Source organism: Peromyscus californicus, unplaced genomic scaffold, assembly GCF_007827085.1.
Source record: "Peromyscus californicus insignis strain IS unplaced genomic scaffold, ASM782708v3 Scaffold_6__1_contigs__length_162567912, whole genome shotgun sequence".
NCBI lineage: Eukaryota > Metazoa > Chordata > Mammalia > Rodentia > Cricetidae > Peromyscus > Peromyscus californicus.
Window position 1 is genome coordinate 81,655,083 of NW_026294584.1, and position 20,360 is coordinate 81,675,442.

At 40.5% G+C, this 20,360-nt stretch overlaps 1 protein-coding gene and 1 long non-coding RNA gene across 6 annotated transcripts in view; one reads left to right on the plus strand and one right to left on the minus strand.

Annotated features, from left to right (window-relative positions):
* Ndnf (neuron derived neurotrophic factor) overlaps positions 1-16,764 on the plus strand; it is a 50,010-nt gene extending 33,246 nt beyond the window's left edge. For all 3 annotated transcript variants that reach the window (XM_052719926.1, XM_052719925.1, XM_052719928.1), the window contains exons 3-4: positions 5,323-5,447; positions 7,431-16,764. In XM_052719926.1, the coding sequence (XP_052575886.1) occupies positions 5,323-5,447; positions 7,431-8,824 (1,519 nt within the window). In that variant the 3' untranslated portion in view covers positions 8,825-16,764. The remainder of the gene's footprint in view (positions 1-5,322; positions 5,448-7,430) is intronic.
* A 1,501-nt stretch (positions 16,765-18,265) lies between these two features.
* The window catches only part of LOC128098631 (uncharacterized), a 37,246-nt gene continuing 35,151 nt past the window's right edge, over positions 18,266-20,360 (minus strand). For all 3 annotated transcript variants that reach the window (XR_008214299.1, XR_008214298.1, XR_008214297.1), the window contains one exon: positions 18,266-19,699. This is a non-coding gene — a long non-coding RNA (uncharacterized LOC128098631). The remainder of the gene's footprint in view (positions 19,700-20,360) is intronic.

Below are 20,360 nucleotides of genomic sequence, written 5' to 3' on the forward strand. Positions count from 1 at the left end.
ATAGAAGACAGTCACCTTCCAGATGGAGTTTGGAGAGTCAACCTCTGAGCAGCATTATGTGGGATTATGTATGATATGTAGGATGAAACTGAAATTACTTCAACATACATGGTTCTTCAAACATCTGTATTTGTGGAAGGATAGTACCAGGAGATAGGATGAAATTCTGAGAGATTCCAATAGTGAAAAACTGACAGCAGTCATTTCTTTCACTCCACTTTAAACAACATGGTGTTTCCAAATATGCCTATCTTTAAAAGTTATACCCATATTATCATAGAAATGATATACTACAAACTAATTATATTTAAAGTTATCAAACTGCCATGTTTTAAATCTTCTCTGCCCTTCATTGTTAATTTTTTGAATTTTTACAAAAACAATTCATCCTTTAAACATGAGATAAATTGGTTTCTAAGATGTAGAATTGCTTCACACCACTAATCCACTTTGCAGAGACTGAGGTATGAGGCGTCTCTATGTCATCAATTTCATGGAGGGAGAATGGTACTCTAAACCCTTTCTATTTAAAGGCCCCATCATTTCACCCTCTGGTCAGTCGGGTGAGCACAGATGATCAGTTTTTACAGGTGAAATGGGCATTGTTTCAAGTTACTGGAGTAAAGTAACTTGTTTGAAGGAATGGGACAAACTAAGAACTGACTCAAAGTGTAGATAATTATGAACCTTTAAGTCGTATTTATGAGTCTGAAAACATAAGATGAAATGTTTAATACATGGAGGAATTTGCTGCCATGGTCTGCACAAAAGCTCAGTCTATGAGAAGTAAGACTGATACACAAAGCCATGCATGACTTCAGAGGAATCCTTAATATTAATTGAACTGTCATTGAGCACAGTTTACATTTTTTGAATTTTTTGAGTGAATGAGACCAAACCAAAATTTTTCTTTAGGCATAACTTTCAATTCCCAAGTACACTTGGGTTCTGTTCTCTTTTAGTAGTCTTTAAATACAGCTTCCAATTATACAATCATGTCACTTAATCAAATAAATGGCTTATCCTCTGATCTTCTAAAAATTAAATAAATTGTAATTCTAAGAGTGGTATTAAAAATGATGTTTTCTTCTTTTTTTTTTTTTTTTTTTTTTTGGTTTTTCGAGACAGGGTTTCTCTGTGTAGCTTTGCGCCTTTCCTAGGACTCACTTGGTAGCCCAGGCTGGCCTCAAACTCACAGAGATCCGCCTGGCTCTGCCTCCCGAGTGCTGGGATTAAAGGCGTGCGCCACCACCGCCCGGGGACGTTTTCTTCTTTAACACATGTTTTTGTTATAGGACACTACATAACCATCAGTACATCTTCCTTCACCTTTTCTTTCTTCCATTTACTAATTTCTTAGTTTTGTATTTTTTTTCCAAAACAAAATTTTAAGGCCCTTTGTATTTACAAATGAGTGAAATGTTTGCTTATATAGTTAGGTAGAGTTGTAGTTCCAAGAAGAAATTTAATTTTGGAGTTGGGTATATAGAGTGGTAAGTACACACAGTCATTGTTGATGTTCTACCTAGAATGAAATGTCTCATAAGCTTGTCTGTGGGAGGAGGAAAAGACATCAGATGTACAAGTTGTTCTCATGTTTACACAAACATTGCAGAGATGGATGGTTTATAGTGTGCATCCCTCATTTATGCTTCCTCGTTCATCTCATCTCCTCCAGCCTCACTTGGTAGTACATATCTGAACACCCAGGTCATGCCCTACCACTGTTCTACATGTGCTCTGTGAGCACTTACTAACAAATGCATTACATGTTGAGTTGGTTCAGATTCTCATTTATCCCTAACTTGCAAGCTTTCAGATGAAAGTGTTATCTTGGGGTGTCCTGCTGCTGTACACGCCCAATGTTCACTGTGAGGGATGCAGACATCCTCCTGTTTGTCATCAAGTTACTAACACTGAGTTGCTTACATAAGAGAACAGACTGTTTTCTTAAAGGGAGAAAGCAGGAGGCAGATCTGCTTGAGCACTGTTTTTGGCTTTGGCATTGCTATCTTGTGCTGCTCAAATAAAAACTCAAGAAACACACTACAAAATTCCGGACACTATTTGATGTCGCTTTCTCTGTGATATGATAGGCTCAGTTTAATGTCATCCCTACTAACAGATCAAAAAACAAAAACAACAAAAAACCAAACTTCTCTTCAGAAAGTAGGCAAGATTAAATATCAAATAACCTGTATGGATGGCTGTGGTATATCCGACTTTACACATTAAAACAGTTGAATCACCTAGTTGTCTTTTTAGATGATTGTCTAGTATTATTTTTAAGCCCTTGCATTTGCTTAATATGCTCCTCAGTCTGTCTTGTCTTGCCCCGTATCACTTGCCATTTCCAAATTCATCTCTGAATAGTATAGGGAAAAACCTGCTATTTTTATTCAGATTCTATGTACTCAAATAGAAACAGATTCTGGATATAATATCCTCAGGCTAGACTAATGAGATTGCTGTCAAGATTGTTGAGTTTTGTTCATTGACTTAGTAATTCATTCATTCAAAATGTCCAGCAAGTTCTTGCTCTATGCAGACATCTGTACTAGCATGCTCATCACAGGGCATACAGCGACACAGAAGATGAGCCCTAAGTGGGCCTTAGGGGAATATGAAAGCGAGTAATCACAGAAATGCATGTAGTCACAGATTGCAGTGAATGTGAGATCTGAGCAGCACAGTGCCTGAGAGACTGTATGCAAATCTCTTCTGGAATGAGTGAGGAAGGGCATTTCTGAAGAACCACAATTTAAATATGAGTAAGGCAGAGATGGGACTATCAAAAAAACGTATTTCAAAGACCCAGGAAGAGGAAGTGTTTGGGAGACAACAGAAATCCTATGTGTTTACAGCATGAAAAGCCAGAGAGATGGAGACAAGAACAGAGCCTGGTGAGGAAGGCAGGACCCCCCTGTGGACGCTTGACCATGAGATCAGTTAAAAACTTACTTAATGCTGAAATATGAAGCTGTAAAGAGGCTCAAAGCTGGAAAAAAAAAAGTGTGTTTCATACGAGTAAAATGCAAGGTCTGTACAGGGTCATGACAATGTTGTGGCTCCTTCTAGGGGGTGCCTTAGCTTAAACAATTGACAATTGCTCTTGTGCCTAGGATACTTGTGAGTTACAGCGCCTGAGAAGTGGTACAGGAGCCTGTGAGAAATGATGAGGTTTAGACAGAAGAAAGTGATCTGTTGCTTGAGTTTTTTCTCTTAATTTGGGAACAAGAAATTCTACATATTTCACTTACAACTTTGGGTAATAGCTGGAAAAAGGTTGTTCTCATTACAGTTGCCCAGAGTTTCACCAAGTTCTAGAAACGTTGAACAGGATATTTTATAGATATCAATCCTATTTCAATGGAAAAAGATTTGGAAGTAATAAAATGATTTAAAGGTAGACATCACCATTGATTAATTCACTCAACAAATATTTTGAATTATTTCAGTGTCTGAGTGTATACCAATGAAAGAACTGGCTGCCCTCTTGTGGCTGTCAGTCTAGTTGAGGGAGACAGAGAATTTAAAAAAGGATGAAAGAACGTATAATATGTTAGGTGTCAATACATACTTTAACAATGAAAAGGAAATATTTTACATATGGAATCCAAGTGGACCCACAATGGTGCTGGAGCAGAGTGCTGAAGGAAGCATCTAAGTCTTCCCAGGCCTCTGTCTAGAGGAGTACTCTGCCTGTCAGACGAGCAGAACTTCAGAGACCCCAGGCAGGAGCTGGCATACATGTACCACAGACAGCAGAGCTCCGAAAGGAGTAATGGCAGAATAGATTCAGTTGAGGTTGAGCGTGAAGGGACGTGTGGGGTACTGTAAGCTCTGCGGCTCTTACTCTGAAGTGCACGGGTCTCAGTGGGTTTTGAGTGGGGAAGTGCTTTGTTTAAGGTTTGCAAAACCAAAGGGTTCCAGAGTAAAAACAGGGAGCCTAGTCAGGAGGCCACAGCAAGGCTCAGGCCAGAAGGAATGAAGACTTAGATAAGCTAGGACAAAGCAGTAGTGTCTGCATGTATTCCAAAGACAAAATAAAAAGAAAATACTGATACATTATGTGTCAGGTAGAAAAAAAAAAGCCAAGAGTGACTCTAAAATATTTGTCTGGAGTGACCCGAAGTTTGGAGTTGTCATCTACTAAAATCGGATGGGCTACAGGAATTCAGATTAGATGTCTCAGGTTTGAAATGCCACTGTCTTATTGAAGAGGGAAAGAGTTCAGGCTGAGGTTTTAGACCTGAGAGTTATTAACACACAAAAGGTAAAGCCAGGCGTCTGGGTGAGGTGATATGGGAGCAAGAACCGATGGAAAAGGGACATCCATGTGATGGCTGAGGCTCACTAGAGAGATTAGGTGCTTGGGAGGTGAGCAGAGTCAGTAGGGGAGGGTAATGTGGTCAACTGGGCATGTGTGTTGGTAGTGGGTGTATGAGAATGACGTGAGGAATGCTGAGCTGATACAGCATACAGGAAGGGAAGTCCACTCACCTCCTTGGCCATAGAACCAGTAGTAGGCACCTCTGAGCTAGCCAGCACTGAAACCAGTTTCCCTCATTTGCAGGGTTACAGTCTTTGAAAGATAATTAAGCGAAATCATGAAGGCAATTTGAAGTTAGAATATGCATCGTTTTTATAGGTTAATGATATTTTTATTCTTCATAAAATGTCTCCTAAGGTACCATAAAAAATGTCTGAGGTAAAAGAACAGAGCAAAATGCTTTAATTTTTTTTTTTTAAAAAAACTCTTTTAAAATTAGTAATGTATTTAATTCAATGTTTTAGTAATAAGTAAATAAACACACACACACACACACACACACACACACACACACACACACACACACACTATTGTCTTGCCAGAGACCAAGGGTACATTTTAGAACTATGATGTTGTAAACTGATATTTTGACACAGCAGGTGACATGTCAAAGTGCCTTCAAGGTAGCACAAACACTTGTCAAAGCTCAGTGGTATAGGGCATGCAGGGAATGCTTAGTGCTTGTGACTTATTTTATGGTGGGAACTCCTACAGATGGACAAGAGTTCGTGTTGAATTCACAACACTTGGTTGAATATCCTTTTAGTACCTTCCTTGTATTTGTTGATGTTTGGCTTATATTGTTTAATGTATTTGTTGATGTTCAGTTTAGCTGCCAAATTGAATTTAGACTTTGAACAATTGGACTTTCATAATTTTATGCTTTCTCTGAAATGTGTTAAAGGAGTAAAAATGAAAACCAAGTGGCTTTTCTGGTAAGTCTCGATTGTCATGATTAGAATCATCATAGGGTCTAAACTTACCCCTAGGTACTTCTTCATGGTTGAGGAAGATAACACCCCATTGTCCGTCACTGTGACACCCTGTGATGCTCCTTTGGAGTGGAAGCTTAGCCTTCAGGAGCTGCCTGAGGAGGCGAGCGCAGATGGATCAGGTAAGGGGCAGGATGCACCTAGCCTCAGAGCTCTGAAACACACAACCTTCTGCAAGGAAGGGGAACAGCCCAGATGCACATGTGAAGCTGGAACCGGAAATGGAGAAATGGCATGAGATGACATTGATCTTGGTAAAATAAATGAGGCAAAAGGGAGTGTGGAGGTGAGCGGTTTGGACAGCCTGTGTCTGCTATCTGCAAGCCTGTCTGCATATGTGCAGCATCTGAAACCCCAGGTGCCTTGATTTCAGCCTCAAGATGTTCTGGCTTAATTATTGTGGGGTATAAAAAGCTCCCCATAGGTGATTTTGAGGCTCAGGCAAGGTTAAAAATATTTCATTTCTGGGGAATAAAGGGTGCATGCAAAGAAGTAGAGAAGCAGTTAACAATATTTAAAGGCAGAAGGACAAGCAAGTCAGTAGGAGGAAAGGGTTAATCACCTAAAGAAGACAGAGAAGGTGGAATGCAGATAGCAGGTAATGAGTGAAAAACAGTGGCTCCTTCTAAGGGCATCTTACCTTAAAGATAAAGGCCTGCCAGCTGCTCCTCTGGGAAGGATGCTTGTGAGTTACAGTACTTGGGCAATCTTGGAAGAGCCCATGGGGAAGCAGTCAGACTTATATAGTACAGGATCTCTGACATTAATGGATGTATGGTTCTGTTCTTCCCTTAACTCTGGAATAAGTCATTCAACACACTTTCAACTTTTGGTAATAAGCTGGAAAACAGCTGTTCACTCTGGTCACCCAGCATTCCATCGGGTTCTAGATATCTTATGCTTATATCTGCATAGTATTGATGTTAACAGTAGCCAAGTTTTATATTTTAATGGGAAAAAAATCCCCTTAGTTTTAAGACTTCCTCTGTACTGCTCCTGGGAACCAGTTCTAACCACTGGTCCTTAAGTGCCTGTACTGGTGCTTTACACCCTGGATTTTAATCAGGTCATCCAGTCCCACTAACAGTCACGAGATTAGAACAATGGCTGGCCATCTGCAAGCAGCATGTTTGAATCATTTTGGTTCACACCAGATTAATAGTCTTTAGAAAGTTTGACCTAACTTTTCCTCTAACTGGATTCTGCCCCACAGAAATAATCAAAATGAAGAAAAGCTTTGCTCAAATATGAGCATCACTTGAAATAGGAAAAGATAAACCAATAGTATTATTTTGTGACATGAGTAAGAACTGAGTTCTAAAACTAATGACTTATCTAGATTCACATATGTATGAGGATGAGGATATATTTTATTAAGTTATGGATAGAAATTGGTGAAAATAACATTAACTTCAAAAAAAGTGTAAGAGAAAAGACTGGATGGAAGTATAAGAATGTTGTTGGTGCTTTGTTTTGTTTTTTCCTCTTTGGGGGCCCACCACCCAACTCCCAAATAAATATACTGAGACTTATTCTTACTTATTTTTAGCCAACTTTTCTTAACTTAATTATCCCATCTACATTTTGCCTCTGGGCTTTTACCTTTCTCTATTCTATATACCTTTCTTTACTTCTTACTCCGTGACTGGCCCCTGGCATTCTACTCTCCTTCTCCCTTTCTTGTTCTTCCTTCCTTCTTCTACTTATTCTCTCTGCCTGGCAGCCCTGCCTATCCCTCTCCTGCCTACCTATTGGCTGTTCAGCTCTTTATTAGACCAATCAGGTGTTATAGACAAAGTAACACAGTTTTACAGAGTTAAACAAATGCAACATGAAAGAATGCAAAACATGTTTGCATCATTAAACACATATTCCACTGCATAAAGGAATATAACACATTTTAAGCTAATATTCCACAACACAGGAGTAAGAAAGGACTATGGTGAGAAATTAGTGACTTTCCTATGTTCACCTTGCTTCCTTTGGTGCCATTGTCTGTTAGGACTATGTCATCTCTTTGACATGAAGATAAGATGTTTGAAAACATAATCTAAGGTTGGCAAGCCACAGTAGCACTCAGCCTATTCTTCTCCCTTGTTCTCCAGGTGACCCAGAACCACTTGACCAGCAGAAGCAGCAGATGACTGACATGGAGGGCACAGAACTGTTCTCCTACAAGGGCAACGACGTAGAGTATTTTCTGTCTTCAAGTTCTCCATCTGGTTTGTATCAGTTGGAGCTTCTTTCAACAGAGAAAGACACACATTTCAAAGTATACGCTACCACCACTCCAGAATCTGATCAGCCATACCCTGAATTACCATATGACCCTAGAGTCGATGTGACCTCCCTCGGACGTACCACGGTAACTTTGGTCTGGAAGCCGAGCCCCACAGGCTCTGTGTTGAAACAACCCATCGAGTACTGCGTGGTCATCAACAAGGAGCACAATTTCAAAAGCCTTTGTGCGGTGGAAACAAAGCTGAGTGCAGATGACGCCTTCATGATGGCACCCAAACCTGGTCTCGACTTTAGCCCCTTTGACTTCGCCCATTTTGGATTTCCAATAGATAATTTGGGTAAAGATCGCAGCTTCCTGGCAAAGCCTTCTCCCAAAGTGGGGCGCCACGTCTACTGGAAGCCCAAGGTTGACATTCAGAAAATCTGCATAGGAAATAAAAACATTTTCACAGTCTCTGACCTGAAGCCGGACACACAGTACTACTTCGATGTCTTCGTGGTCAATACCAACAGCAACCTAAGCACGGCTTATGTGGGTACTTTTGCCAAGACCAAGGAGGAAGCGAAACAGAAAACAGTGGAGCTAAAAGATGGGAGGGTCACAGACGTGTTTGTTAAAAGGAAGAGAACGAAGTTTCTGCGATTTGCTCCAGTCTCCTCTCACCAAAAAGCCAGCTTCTTCATTCACTCTTGTCTGGATGCTGTTCAAGTCCAAGTGAGACGAGATGGGAAGCTGCTTCTGTCCCAGAATGTGGAAGGCATTCGGCAGTTCCAGCTAAGAGGAAAACCCAAAGCAAAATACCTCATTCGACTGAAAGGCAGCAAGAAAGGAGCATCTATGTTGAAAATACTGGCCACCACTAAGCCCAGTAAGCAGGCTTTCCCCTCTCTTCCGCAAGACACGAGAATCAAAGCCTTTGATAAGCTACGCACCTGCTCTTCGGTCACAGTGGCTTGGCTAGGCACCCAAGAAAGGAGAAAGTTTTGTATCTACAGAAAAGAATTGGATGGGAACTACAGCGAAGACCAGAAGAGAAGAGAGCAAAACCGGTGCCTGGGACCAGACACCAGGAAGAAGTCAGAGAAGGTCCTCTGCAAGTATTTCCACAGCCAAAACCTGCGGAAAGCAGTGACCACAGAGACAATCAAAGATCTGCAGCCTGGCAAATCTTACCTCCTGGATGTTTATGTCGTAGGACATGGGGGACACTCTGTGAAGTATCAGAGTAAAGTTGTGAAAACAAGGAAGGTCTGTTAGTTAACTTGAGTGAAGAAGATGTGGAGGACTCCAGGAGAGACACGGAATCACTTTGTAAACTGACTACTCTCATGGCGGACCAAAGTTGTGACCTGTGCTTGAAAGGAAGGATACCAACACGTGGACATTGATGTCCGTGTAATGCAACATGGAGACTTGTACTCACACATACCTGTGGTACTTAGGGTCCATCTGTCTGATGCTGGTTGATGTCAAAGGAAGAGGGTATCTTGATGGATACCACCCCTTGCTTTGAGCATTGCATGAACTGCTTCTAAATTATTTTATTACCTAAAAATTTAAAAATATGCCATTTGTTGCACACATCCACAAATGCAAATCATTCCTCTCTGTAGATGCTAGGGGAAAATATATAAATATATATATAAATTATTTTATAAATTCTGTTTTAAATGTTGGTGTTTCTATTATTGTAAGCTATTAAATTCTTTCTCTGTCAAAGTATAGATCTAATCTAAGATCACATTGCCCTCTAGGCAGTAATATTGTGGTTGTAAATTCTTATTTGTTCAGTAAAATGTTTAATGCTATATGTATCTCATGTAAAAAGTTGATATACATTATATTTATGTACATAAAATTAAGAATATTAGATTATTACACTGTTCCTTTTCCCAAGCAGTACCGTGGTGTATTCAATTTTTATCTGTCCCTAAAACTGTGCTTTTCTGTAACTTGGCACCAAAATTTGCTCTTATTTAGTAGCTACAATGGAATATTCCTTTTCTTGACCTTTATTGGCATTAGGAGCCAGTTATTCAAGTCTGGATTTGGGCACCAAGTGGGAGCCAGCCTCTGTGGGAGCTGAAGCACCATAACAGACCTGTTGGAGAATAGGCAAGCCAAACACTATCAGCCTGATAATCAATCATTTTAAACACTTATTTTAAGTGGTAAAATTGAGATATTATAAGTACTCCATTTGCTTAAATATTTGCAGATCTTTTTAACTACTGGTTGAAGCAACTGAGAACATTTTGATTAGGACTTTAGTCAGTCAGAACACGACCATTACAGCTGCTGCTTAAAACACTCACAAACCACTGCTGCCATTAATTTTGAGTTTTCATCTTGTTCTCATCTTTAAAGGTAATTGAAGTGTGAGACACAAGTCTAGCGGATAACATCTACAGCCTCTACCAGGACAGCATGAGGGCAGTTTTATCCTCTGTAGGTTTTATTCATAAATACCAAGACATCATGAGACCACAAGACCAAGATTCAGAAATACCTGTCATTCTTAATCACCAAAAACAATATGCCTGTAGGAGAATCTGTTGCTGCCCACCATCCCCCTTTTCCGTTTATAAAGTTGAGGTGGTAGTAGATGTAGCTGCAGGGACTCTGTTAGATGCCTTCTGTCAGAAGAAGTTGCCGTTTATAAAACTCGGGCTCTATATCCTTACATTCTACAGCTGCAGTGGGGGACAGGCACACCATTACTCTCTTTGCTGCCTGCTACATGCCAGGCCAACCTTTGCCAGGGAGAGTTCACTGGCAGCATTGCTATGGAGTAGAGGAATAAGGTGGCTGAGATGTGGCTACTCACAGTCCCTGTGACATGTGCTCTGCATTCCTTAAGAGTAATGACAGTTAGGACAGACCCTCTAACTCCTCCACAGTAACTTTTCAGCAAAACTGGTTCATCCACATAAGGCAGAAATGATACCTGAGATAATTTTTTGATAGCAGAAGACTGTGTACCCAATGCTTTGTTTAAGCAACTGCTGTACAAGGAGAGACTGACAATTAACACCCAGAGAAAATATAGTTAGTTGTAAACATGGGAGAAACCGTTTCCTAATGTTGCTGAGTGACTTGTAAGTGGGACTATAGTGGACCAGCTTTACTGCAGCTTTGATAGTCTGGGCTCTTGGGTGCTGCCTAACACCTATAGCTGGGAGCCAGGCTGAGTTGATCTAACCCAAGTTGGCTTCTCCACTAGCTGTGATGGTGGTTTATTCATATTCTGGACAAATACAGGAATCTTTTCATGGCCTTAGAAAAATTTGCCCTTTAAACTAAGGAAAATGAAACAGCCATCGTGAAATGTCTACTGCTTGTAACAAAGGGGAATCCATGACAATCATGGCTACTACTGATGTGCCAATATTTCAAGAGCATCCGGTTAAGATCAGGGACAAGAAAGAAAGACTCATTCACATTAACAAAAGAACTAGAACCTTGCTAGTGTGAATGAAAACCCAGGCCTATGTTAATCTCCAAGTGAACAATAGATACTGGGAGGGGGATGGTTACACAATGCTGTGTGTAGATGGATTTGAAAAGAGAGGGTTTGGGGGTATTTAGCTCATTATCTTTACTTTTCAGATGCAATGACAGAGAAAGAACAGAATACATTTAAAACAAGAGAAGTAAAAATAGATAAGCTTTGCCAAGGTGTAGGGGTACACTCTTTTATTCCCAGCACGCAGAAGACAGAGGCAGGCAGAGCTCTGAGTTTGAGATCAGCCTGGTCTGTTTAGTGAGTTCCAGGCTACAAGGTGAGACACTGTCTAGAAAACAAAACAGAAGAGAACAAAACAAACAAACAAATGCCCCCCTTCCCTCCCCCTCAAAAAACCAGTTTTATAGTTGAAACAGCTAAGCGATTTACTATGCAGACTTCAAAATCCTTTCCAAATATCAATCACCGATATTTGGTTGAAAAAAGTCATTTTAGGTTAGCTTTTAAAGAGTAATATCTTAATCCCAGTCATTTCTAATTTTCTTGTTTGGAGACAAAGTATTTCTAATGTAGGTTTGCATACATAAAGTTAATATGGGAAGGTTATTAGTCTGTGTATTAATGGTAAAACCTAGATTTTGGAGTCTAAAATTATTACGACTCTATAAAATATATAACAAATTTTTTGTTAATTTGTAATCAGTATCTACATTAATTTGTTTTGTGTATATGGGTGTTTTGTCTGCATGTATATCTGTGCACCAAGTATGTGCCTGGTACCTGTGGGGGCCAGAACTGGATGTTGGATCTCCTAGAACTGTAGGTCCAGATGGTTGTGAGTCACTATGTGAGTCCTAGGAAGTGAACCTTGGTCCTCCAGAAGAGCATCCAATGCTCTTAACCACTGAGTCATCTATCTAGTCCCTAGATTAGTTTTTAAAGATGCATTCAAAGTTTAGGACTGAAAAGAAAAACCATGTGCATCCTTAATTTTTGTTGCCCAAAACACATCTGAAGTAACTATATTTTCCATGCCCTGAATAGTCAAGTGCAGTCATGAGAACTCAATTAAAACTTAGAATTTGAATTTGAGCAACACTTAATGCTTCTTTCAAATTTTTAAAAGTTATTTTATTGTATGTGTATGGCTGTTCTGTGTGCATGTGTGTGCCTTGTGTCTGCAGAAGACAGAAGAGGCATTGGATCCCTTGGAATTGGAGTTACAGATAGTGGTGAACTGGTATGAGGATGCTGGGAATTGAAACTGGGTCCTCTGGAAGAGCAGCAGGTGCTCTTAACCACAGAGCCATCTCACCAAACCCATAACTTAATGTTTCTTACTTACTTTTTTGGGGTGGTTGGGGGTGGGGGGTACTCAGTTAAACCACACACACAAACACATTTTTGCTTATAATTTCATGATTAGGTGTCATTTAATCCAGGATCCCTTCTAGCACTTTATCAAACCCTTCCATATGTCAACTAGTACTGCCGTCCCCCTTACAACGCGGGAACTGAGAGCTCAGGACACCAACCCACGTTCCTTAATTTCCTCCCAACACTTCCACAGAACGTCTAACATGGCCATCATACTTTACAATGAGGAATTTGAGGGCTCTCCAGGACTGGAACCCAGGTTCCTTCATTCCCAACTTAATGCTTACTCAGGACTTGGTTTAAAGTCTGACTTCGCTTTAGGAAGCAGACAACAGCTTACCCAACTGATCTCTACAGAGCAGCTGTCTCAAAAGTGCCACAAAACAAAACCTGGTGGCTGACTTGAACAAGCTTTTCTGGGGCTTCACTGTGGTGGCTTCCTGTCACACTTTGATGGTGTGTCATAGAGATAAAATCTGTGGGGAACTTATCTGCAGCTTCTCTTCCAGGACCAAGCCAAGGTAACTACATGCAGATGTCAGCTGTAATCTGTTTGTAGTTTTCTGGGTGGCCTGGGAGGCGTCAGGGCACATTCACCATTTGTTTTCCTCCAGAGATCCTTGACCAGAAATATACATACTACTGTGATATCTGGGCCTTTGCTATTGGTTTGATAATGGGAAGTTCAAGAGGGAAGAGCAGACCAAAAAGTAGAGTACAGAAAGAAGGGCAGTTTTATCTAATTTCCTATTCTGAGAGGCCCCAGAGATGAAGAGAAGTAAAAGTTGTAATACAATCTGTTTTATTAAGATTTTGCATGCTGTCCTACATGCAACTCACACTGGAGATTCTGACCCAAATCACCATCCTCTATTAGAATTGTGTCCTACTGACAGACACTTTTCATTTCCTAGGAGTGCCCAAACATGTGCACAGATGTGATTGGTTTAATTTCCCTTACACCCTTCTTTCCAACCTGTGAAAACTATTCTTAGTTAATAGGATGACCTTACAGATCTACCCTATATTTCTTTCATAGATAGTTTTGTAGTATTCTCACTTGCAAAAGGGAAAGAGAGATTTCTGATGCACTGCATAGAAAAATAATTGGCCCAAGATTGAAGAATTGAGTCTTAGACACAGTGACATGGCTTCATTGTCTCTATGTAGGTGTCAGTAGAGACAGAAAGGGGCCAGTTTTGGTGAGAGAAAGGACCTTGGGTCCTAGTAAAATTCAAGGATGTTTATATTATTCTGCACTACCATGTTTTCACAGTTGGCGGGATTACAACAAGAGGCAATTACAGACAAGGATTCTACTGGAACGTAGCCACTACTCACTAAGCTGCCCAAGACTTTTGGGAAAGTGAGTGTTCTTGAAACTTGTTAGAAATGTAATTTTGAGACTGAGCCAGGGGAAGACATATAAGGCAACCTACTGGGATAGAGCCTTGCCCCGAGACATCAGGTATGGGAATAGTTTTTGAGTGAACACAAAGGTGTAAATCAGAGCTGTTGGAGGATCAGTGTTGATCGAGAGTGATGGGATGCAGATGGTGTGGCCTAGAAAACAAGACTAAATTGAAAATGAGATGTTGAATGGGCCTGCTGTTTCAGGTTGGCCCTGGCATAAAACTGGGCTGTTTAAGCAGCAGTTTCTAATCATAGTCTCACCCTCCCTCCCTCCTACCCTCTTTTTTCTCTCTCCCTTTCTCCTCCCATCTTCTTCTCTTTCTGTCCCTCTCTCCCTCTTCTCACAAATACTGCCTAAGATCAGAATCCAATCAAATTATGAGTTGGAAAAAGCAACCATGCAGTTCTTGTCTGCAATTGTCTCTTGGTAAAATCTCTCTGACTGTGAAAACATAATAGCACAGGATAATATAAGCCGTTGCTTCAGGGTGAACCTTACGAAGCCCTGAGGTGTCTATATTTAATTATTATTCTAGCAGGATTTTGCTCCTGAGTAAAAATATCTATACTAAGCAGAACCAAGCATTTAGTACTTGAAGTACAGAGGGTTTGAGGCGTTTTAGAAAATGTGCTCTGAACTCTCAAGGAGGACTTAGCACACCAGTACCTTTACCGCACTGGCTGGAATAGTCACATGCTGCTAGACAGACACCCCAAGAACCACTGAGGAAGGTCTGTCTACCTGGGGCTCGGGAAGTGGCTTGGAGGTGAAGAGCACTGGCTGCTCTTCTGGAGGACCTGAGTTCAATTCCCAGCACATACATGGCAACTCACAACCATCTGTAACTCCAGTCCCAAGGGATCAAATGTCTCCTTCTGGCCTCTGAAGTCATGCAGGTGGTGCACAGAAATTATGCAGACAAAATATCCATACACATAAAACAAGCAAATTAGGTTTAAAAAGGAGTCTCTGTATGTAAAATAACTAGATTGTGGCGTAACCATTCCTATAGTAATAACAATAGGCACAAAGGGCTACAGCGGTTAACAGCACTGCTGTAATCCAATGCTTGGTTGCCACGCAGCCCAGCGGTGGCTAACTCTTAGAATGTTTAACGCTTGCTACGTTTTCAGGATGTACTAAGAACTTTAGGTGAGTGAGACAAATGAGCACACATACATTTGCTTAAATAAAGAAATAATATTCCAGCAGTTTTATCATGACAGTTGTTTTATAAGCCATTTACATTGGCTTTTTTACAGTCTCCTTTTTAATGAATGTAAAGTTTATCAATCTGCCTTCCAGCTGTAAGCTCCAGGTTGTTGAATTTCTCACCCTTCCATCAACACAAGACTCAGTGCTCAGGTATGGGAAAATGACAGAAATCTGAAAGCACCATTGTAGATGTAACCAATCGTCTTATTAAATAAGAAACACAGAACCAATGCAAAGAAGAAAGCCAAGAGATCAGAGCTAAGAGCCTTACTCGTCAAGAGAGACCTACTTCCTGTGTGTTTGTCTTTATATAGACTTTCTGTTCTGCCTTCTCATTGGTTGTAAACCCAACCACATGACCGCCTCGTCACTGCCTGTTTGTACAGACCTCCAGATCTTCTGTGATTGGTATTGAGATTAAAGGCGTGTGTCTCCAATGCTGGCTGTATTCTTGACCACACAGAGATCTAACTAGCTCTGCCTACCAAGTGCTGGGATTAAAGGCATGCGCCATGAACGCCCAGCTCTGCTATGGCTTGCTCTTAGCTCTGACCCCCCAGGCAACTTTATTTATTAACATACAAATAAAATCACATTTCAGTACAAATAAAATATTACCATACACCATGCTGAGTCACAACATGAACAATTCATTTTTGTCCAGGTCTGAGTGACTACTGGTAGAGACTGGTGCTTCAAAAACAACTGTGTACTGAACAAACTTAGCTGCTCTCAATATCAAACGACAACCCATCAGCCACTACCATGTGTAGGCATTCCAGGAAGCCCAACTTGAAGTGGGCAGATGTGTACTGAGTTCTGGAAATGTTAGTGTCAAATCATACAGAATGTTCATTTCTGCTATGGAAATCGTAGAAGCGCAGAACTACTGTTTTTAATGTCTCTGAGGACTTGAAAGTGTTCTTGGATTGCTTATTGCTCTTTGTAAAGCTCACTCCTACTTTCAAAGGCTTGGTAGCTTGCTCATATTAAAAAGAGGACAATGTATCTTTATTCCACTGAGTTTTCTTTTTTCTGAAGTTATGTGGCTTAATAAGAGAAAGGAGAGTGGTAGAACTGAAACTTTGAGTATTCTTTTAAACTTGTGGGACTTAAACTTCCTTATTTGTCAAATGAGGATGGCGGTGATGGTCACCATGTTTCCTTCTGGGAAAACAAAGTCCACACTGAGTGCTGAACATTTGAAACATAGTAGTTCAGGGCTCATAGAAATGATCACATGCAGCCAGGATCGTGTTCTTGTTTAACAAAATGAAAGAACAAAGAAACTACACAGTGTGCCCAAGGCCACAAGGTTAGATGGGGTAGAACCTGAATATGTGAGATTCTTCTGGTTCTAAATGCATGCATCTCTCTGCCCACCCATATGTTTATGAATGGTCGTGCTTATTTGTGAGCCAGAATTTCATTAGGATAGGAAACTGAGAAGCCAGTTGAAGGACAGAGGGAGAAATTAGCATGCTCAAAGCTTGCCCTGGACATTGACAGGTTACCTGTGAGATGAATTCATACATATGGACAACTAGAAACAGGAGAGACACTGTTGACAAATTGTTGCTGAGTTCTTCAAATTGTGTAAAATAGGTTGGTATTTTATTCTGTCTGTTATGCTATAGAATGTGCTGTAATTCTTACACATGGTGTGAATGTCTGTAATATGGGTTAATAAAGGTTTCTTTAATGCTGCTGTTCGGCACACAGACAGCTGCCTCTGGGTGCCTTTGTTTCTGTCCTGCCTTTGTACATATTGCTGTTCTTTGTTGCTGCTTTTTTTTTTCTAATAAGAGATATTTGGGGGGTTTCACCACACAGCTGCCAAGTCTGGAGTTGAGGTCTTTATCCTGAACTTAAGAGTTGTATCTTTGATCCGCATGACCAACTTCTGATGCAGATTCTGTTGTTTTCTATATTTCACTGCTAAAGAACCCGAGATCAGAGGAGCTGAGAATCTTCCCCACTGCCTGCTTCAAATAAGAGGTTCAGTCATAGTCAAGCCCTATAACTGGTTACAAAGCTGATACTGGATGGGCTGGTTCTGGAAGATCATCCATCTGCCTTCCACGGAAGTAACTAACTCTAAGTTTGTGAGGCCACTCACTTTTCTAGAGGACTTGCTTGGATGACACACCCTGTGCTTGCTGGTGAGATTCTCATTTGCTATATTGAACCTTTGTTCCCACATACATTCTTCCATGCCTCATCTAAGGAGCTCACACACAGCTACTGCCTTTGATCCAGAAACGGAAAAGGAGAAGGCCAGGCACAGGATTTAGGTAGTGCCTTTGTGGCTTTTGAGTCAGCTGCTGTGGTTTCATGGGCTACTTTTCTGGACAATGATAAAGGGTGGATGATAACTCTGCTGCCTCTCTTGCCTGCTCCAGTTTGAACCCATTTTTAATTGCTGAAGTGTATGTATGGAGATATGTACAAACTACATTTCTGCCACTTGTACCACAAAACGTGATTCTTAGCTCTGATTCTTTTCCACAAAGAAAATATTTTAACAATTAGACTTGAATTCTTGTACTTTCTTCAACACACACACACACACATACACACACACACACACACACACACACACACACACACACACACCAACCATTTCAATTCTAGCTTATTCAGAATTATACTAAGTACACAGTTCTTCCACTGGCTTTCCATTTCCACATATTTTGGCCCATATTCTATTTCAGTTTGGCCTCATTTTTCAACAGTCTGTTTTCCCTGACACTGTCCTCACATGTGAAGGTGTGTGTAGTGTGAGCACATGGTGGAGGCCTGAATCAGTCACACTTCAAGTCAACCTCTCCTATGTCCACTTTGTCACAGAACCTTCATGTGCAGAGAAACTACTTCTAAAAGCTGTGCTTGTTTTCAGTCTGTTAGCACCTTGGGGGCAATGCTTCCCGGACAACATGATTCTTAAAATCAGACTCCTATGTTCAGACATCAATTCTAAGAAAATTACTTCAAAGCCCCAGTTCAGTGATTTTTACTTTAACGTTTACATTATTTTACTGTCTGGACTGATCCCTTATCTCTTGTTCATACTGATCAAGTCAGCATTTGGAATGTAAAGTTGACACTCTTGGTACCAATTTCTCCTGTATGCATTGGACTTAGTAGTTGAATTAAAAGCAGGCTATCCCCTGGCTTCTCATTTGTCATCCACAGAACCTGTGACTTACCCCCAAATACATTCCAGTAAGGGCAAAACCAAGCATTTTATTTTTCCATTTTATTTCATTGTGGTAAAACATTCAACATGAGATCTAGACTCTTAATGACTTTTTATGCTAACAATATTATTGTTAACTATTTGTACAGTTTGTGCAGCAAATCTCTAGAGTTGAATCTGTCTTGCTCAACTGAAAACTTAGCGATGGTTGAGAATCCCCCTAATGTTCCATTCTACAGTCCCGAGCACCCCTCTATTCTGCTCTTGAAAATCTCTCTTCTTTTTTGGGGGGTGGTGGTGGTTTTTTTTCACTTAACATAATTCCCACAAAGTTCATTCATGTTGCTGTACATTGAAGAATTTACTTGTTCTTCTGAATTTTAATCCTATTCCATCATACACACTTGCTACACCTTGGTTTCTCCAGCCATCTGTTCATCGACACTCGGGTTGTCTCAATGGCTCAGCTGCTTCAGTATCCTAAACAAGCAGGAGACTATTACCATCTTTTCTTTCTTTTTGTAATTTTAAAACTACATTTCTTCATTGGGTGTGGGGCACAAGTGTGCCAAGTATGCATGAGGAAGCCAGAGGACAACTTGCCGGAGTTAGTTTTCTCCTTCTACCATGCAGGTCCCAGTGATCCAACTCAGGTCACCAAGCTTGAGAGGAGTCTCCCTTCCCCCTAACATCCTTTCAAAGCCCTGATTTGAATCAATAGGATAAAAACACCAAAGTAGGATTGGTGATTTACATAGTACTTTAAAGTATTTTAATAACTTGCATGGTTTTTCACACTGGCTAAATTGTTTTACATTTTCATCAAGTATGCTAGGATTCCAGTTTCTCCACTTCCTCACAAACATGTACACTCACCTTTTATTTTCACAATAGCCATGTGAGGTGGGGCCGACTTGCATCTCCCTGATGACTAGTGATGCAAGCATGCTTTCAGGTTTCTTTGACTATTTCCATGACGTCCAGAGAGAAAGGTTTATCCAAGTCCATAGCCCATCATTAATCTTGTCCTTGGTTTTTGCCTGCTGTGTTGGTGGAGTTCTGAGTGTATCTTAGAGTCTGCATCTTCATGGGTTCTTGCTCTGTAATAGGAACCCTGGAGGTCACTTTTTGATTTCTGATAGCATCCTTTGCTGTAGAAAGTGTGGCTCCCCTTTCCCGTGATCTTAGTGTTTACATCTTCCTGTGTTTCCCATGCTGTGATGTTCTGCTGATACTCCCATAAGGCAACTCTGCAGCTGATGCTCCCATAGGGCAAATCTACAAGCATTTGAGCCATATTCAGACAACCTGAAGAGTTTGAACATCTTCTGTTAGGGTTGACGAGTGAAGGAAGAAAAGAGATTTTCCTTTGCACCCTTTTTTGGCAAATAATTCTGTTATCAGTGAAAATGTCTTTATCTTCAAATCACCGTGAAGCTCTAACCCTCTGTGTACTGCTTTCTAGAAAGGGAAAGAGAGAGACTTTTTTTTTAACAATGAAGATTTGCTTTGTGACTGGTTCATCTTCAATTTCTGTAAATGCTCTCTGAGGCTTTTTGAGAATGGGTAGCCTCAGGCTACTGAATTTCCGTAGATAGAATGCCTATACATACAGTTGGCAAATTATGTATTTCAAACATTGCATACGCCTTTTTAAATTTTTTGTTCTGTTTAGTTCAATAAGTTCTGAGAGTAGTATATTAAAATTCTCAATGGTGGTAGATTTATCAAATACACAATTACTCCATTAATTTGGCTTTACATTTAGTTCTATATTATAAATATATATTTACATTATAAAGTTGTGTTTCTATTACTTATTTTTTGTAATTTTTCACTTTAGTATATCTTTGTGAACTTAGCCTTTTATAGTATTTTTATTATTTTATGTATCAATATTCTGCCTACATGTATGTCCATGCACTCACCCCGTGTGTTGCCTGGTACCCACTGGGGCCAGAGAAGAGGATGAAATTCACTGGAACTGTAAGTACAGATGTTAGTCAGCTGCCATGTGGGTGCTGGGAATCGAACCAGGTTTCTCTGGGCAAACAGCCAGTGCTCTTACCCACTGAGCTATCTCTATAGTCCCCAAGGCTTTTCAAAATTATGTGTGGGGGGG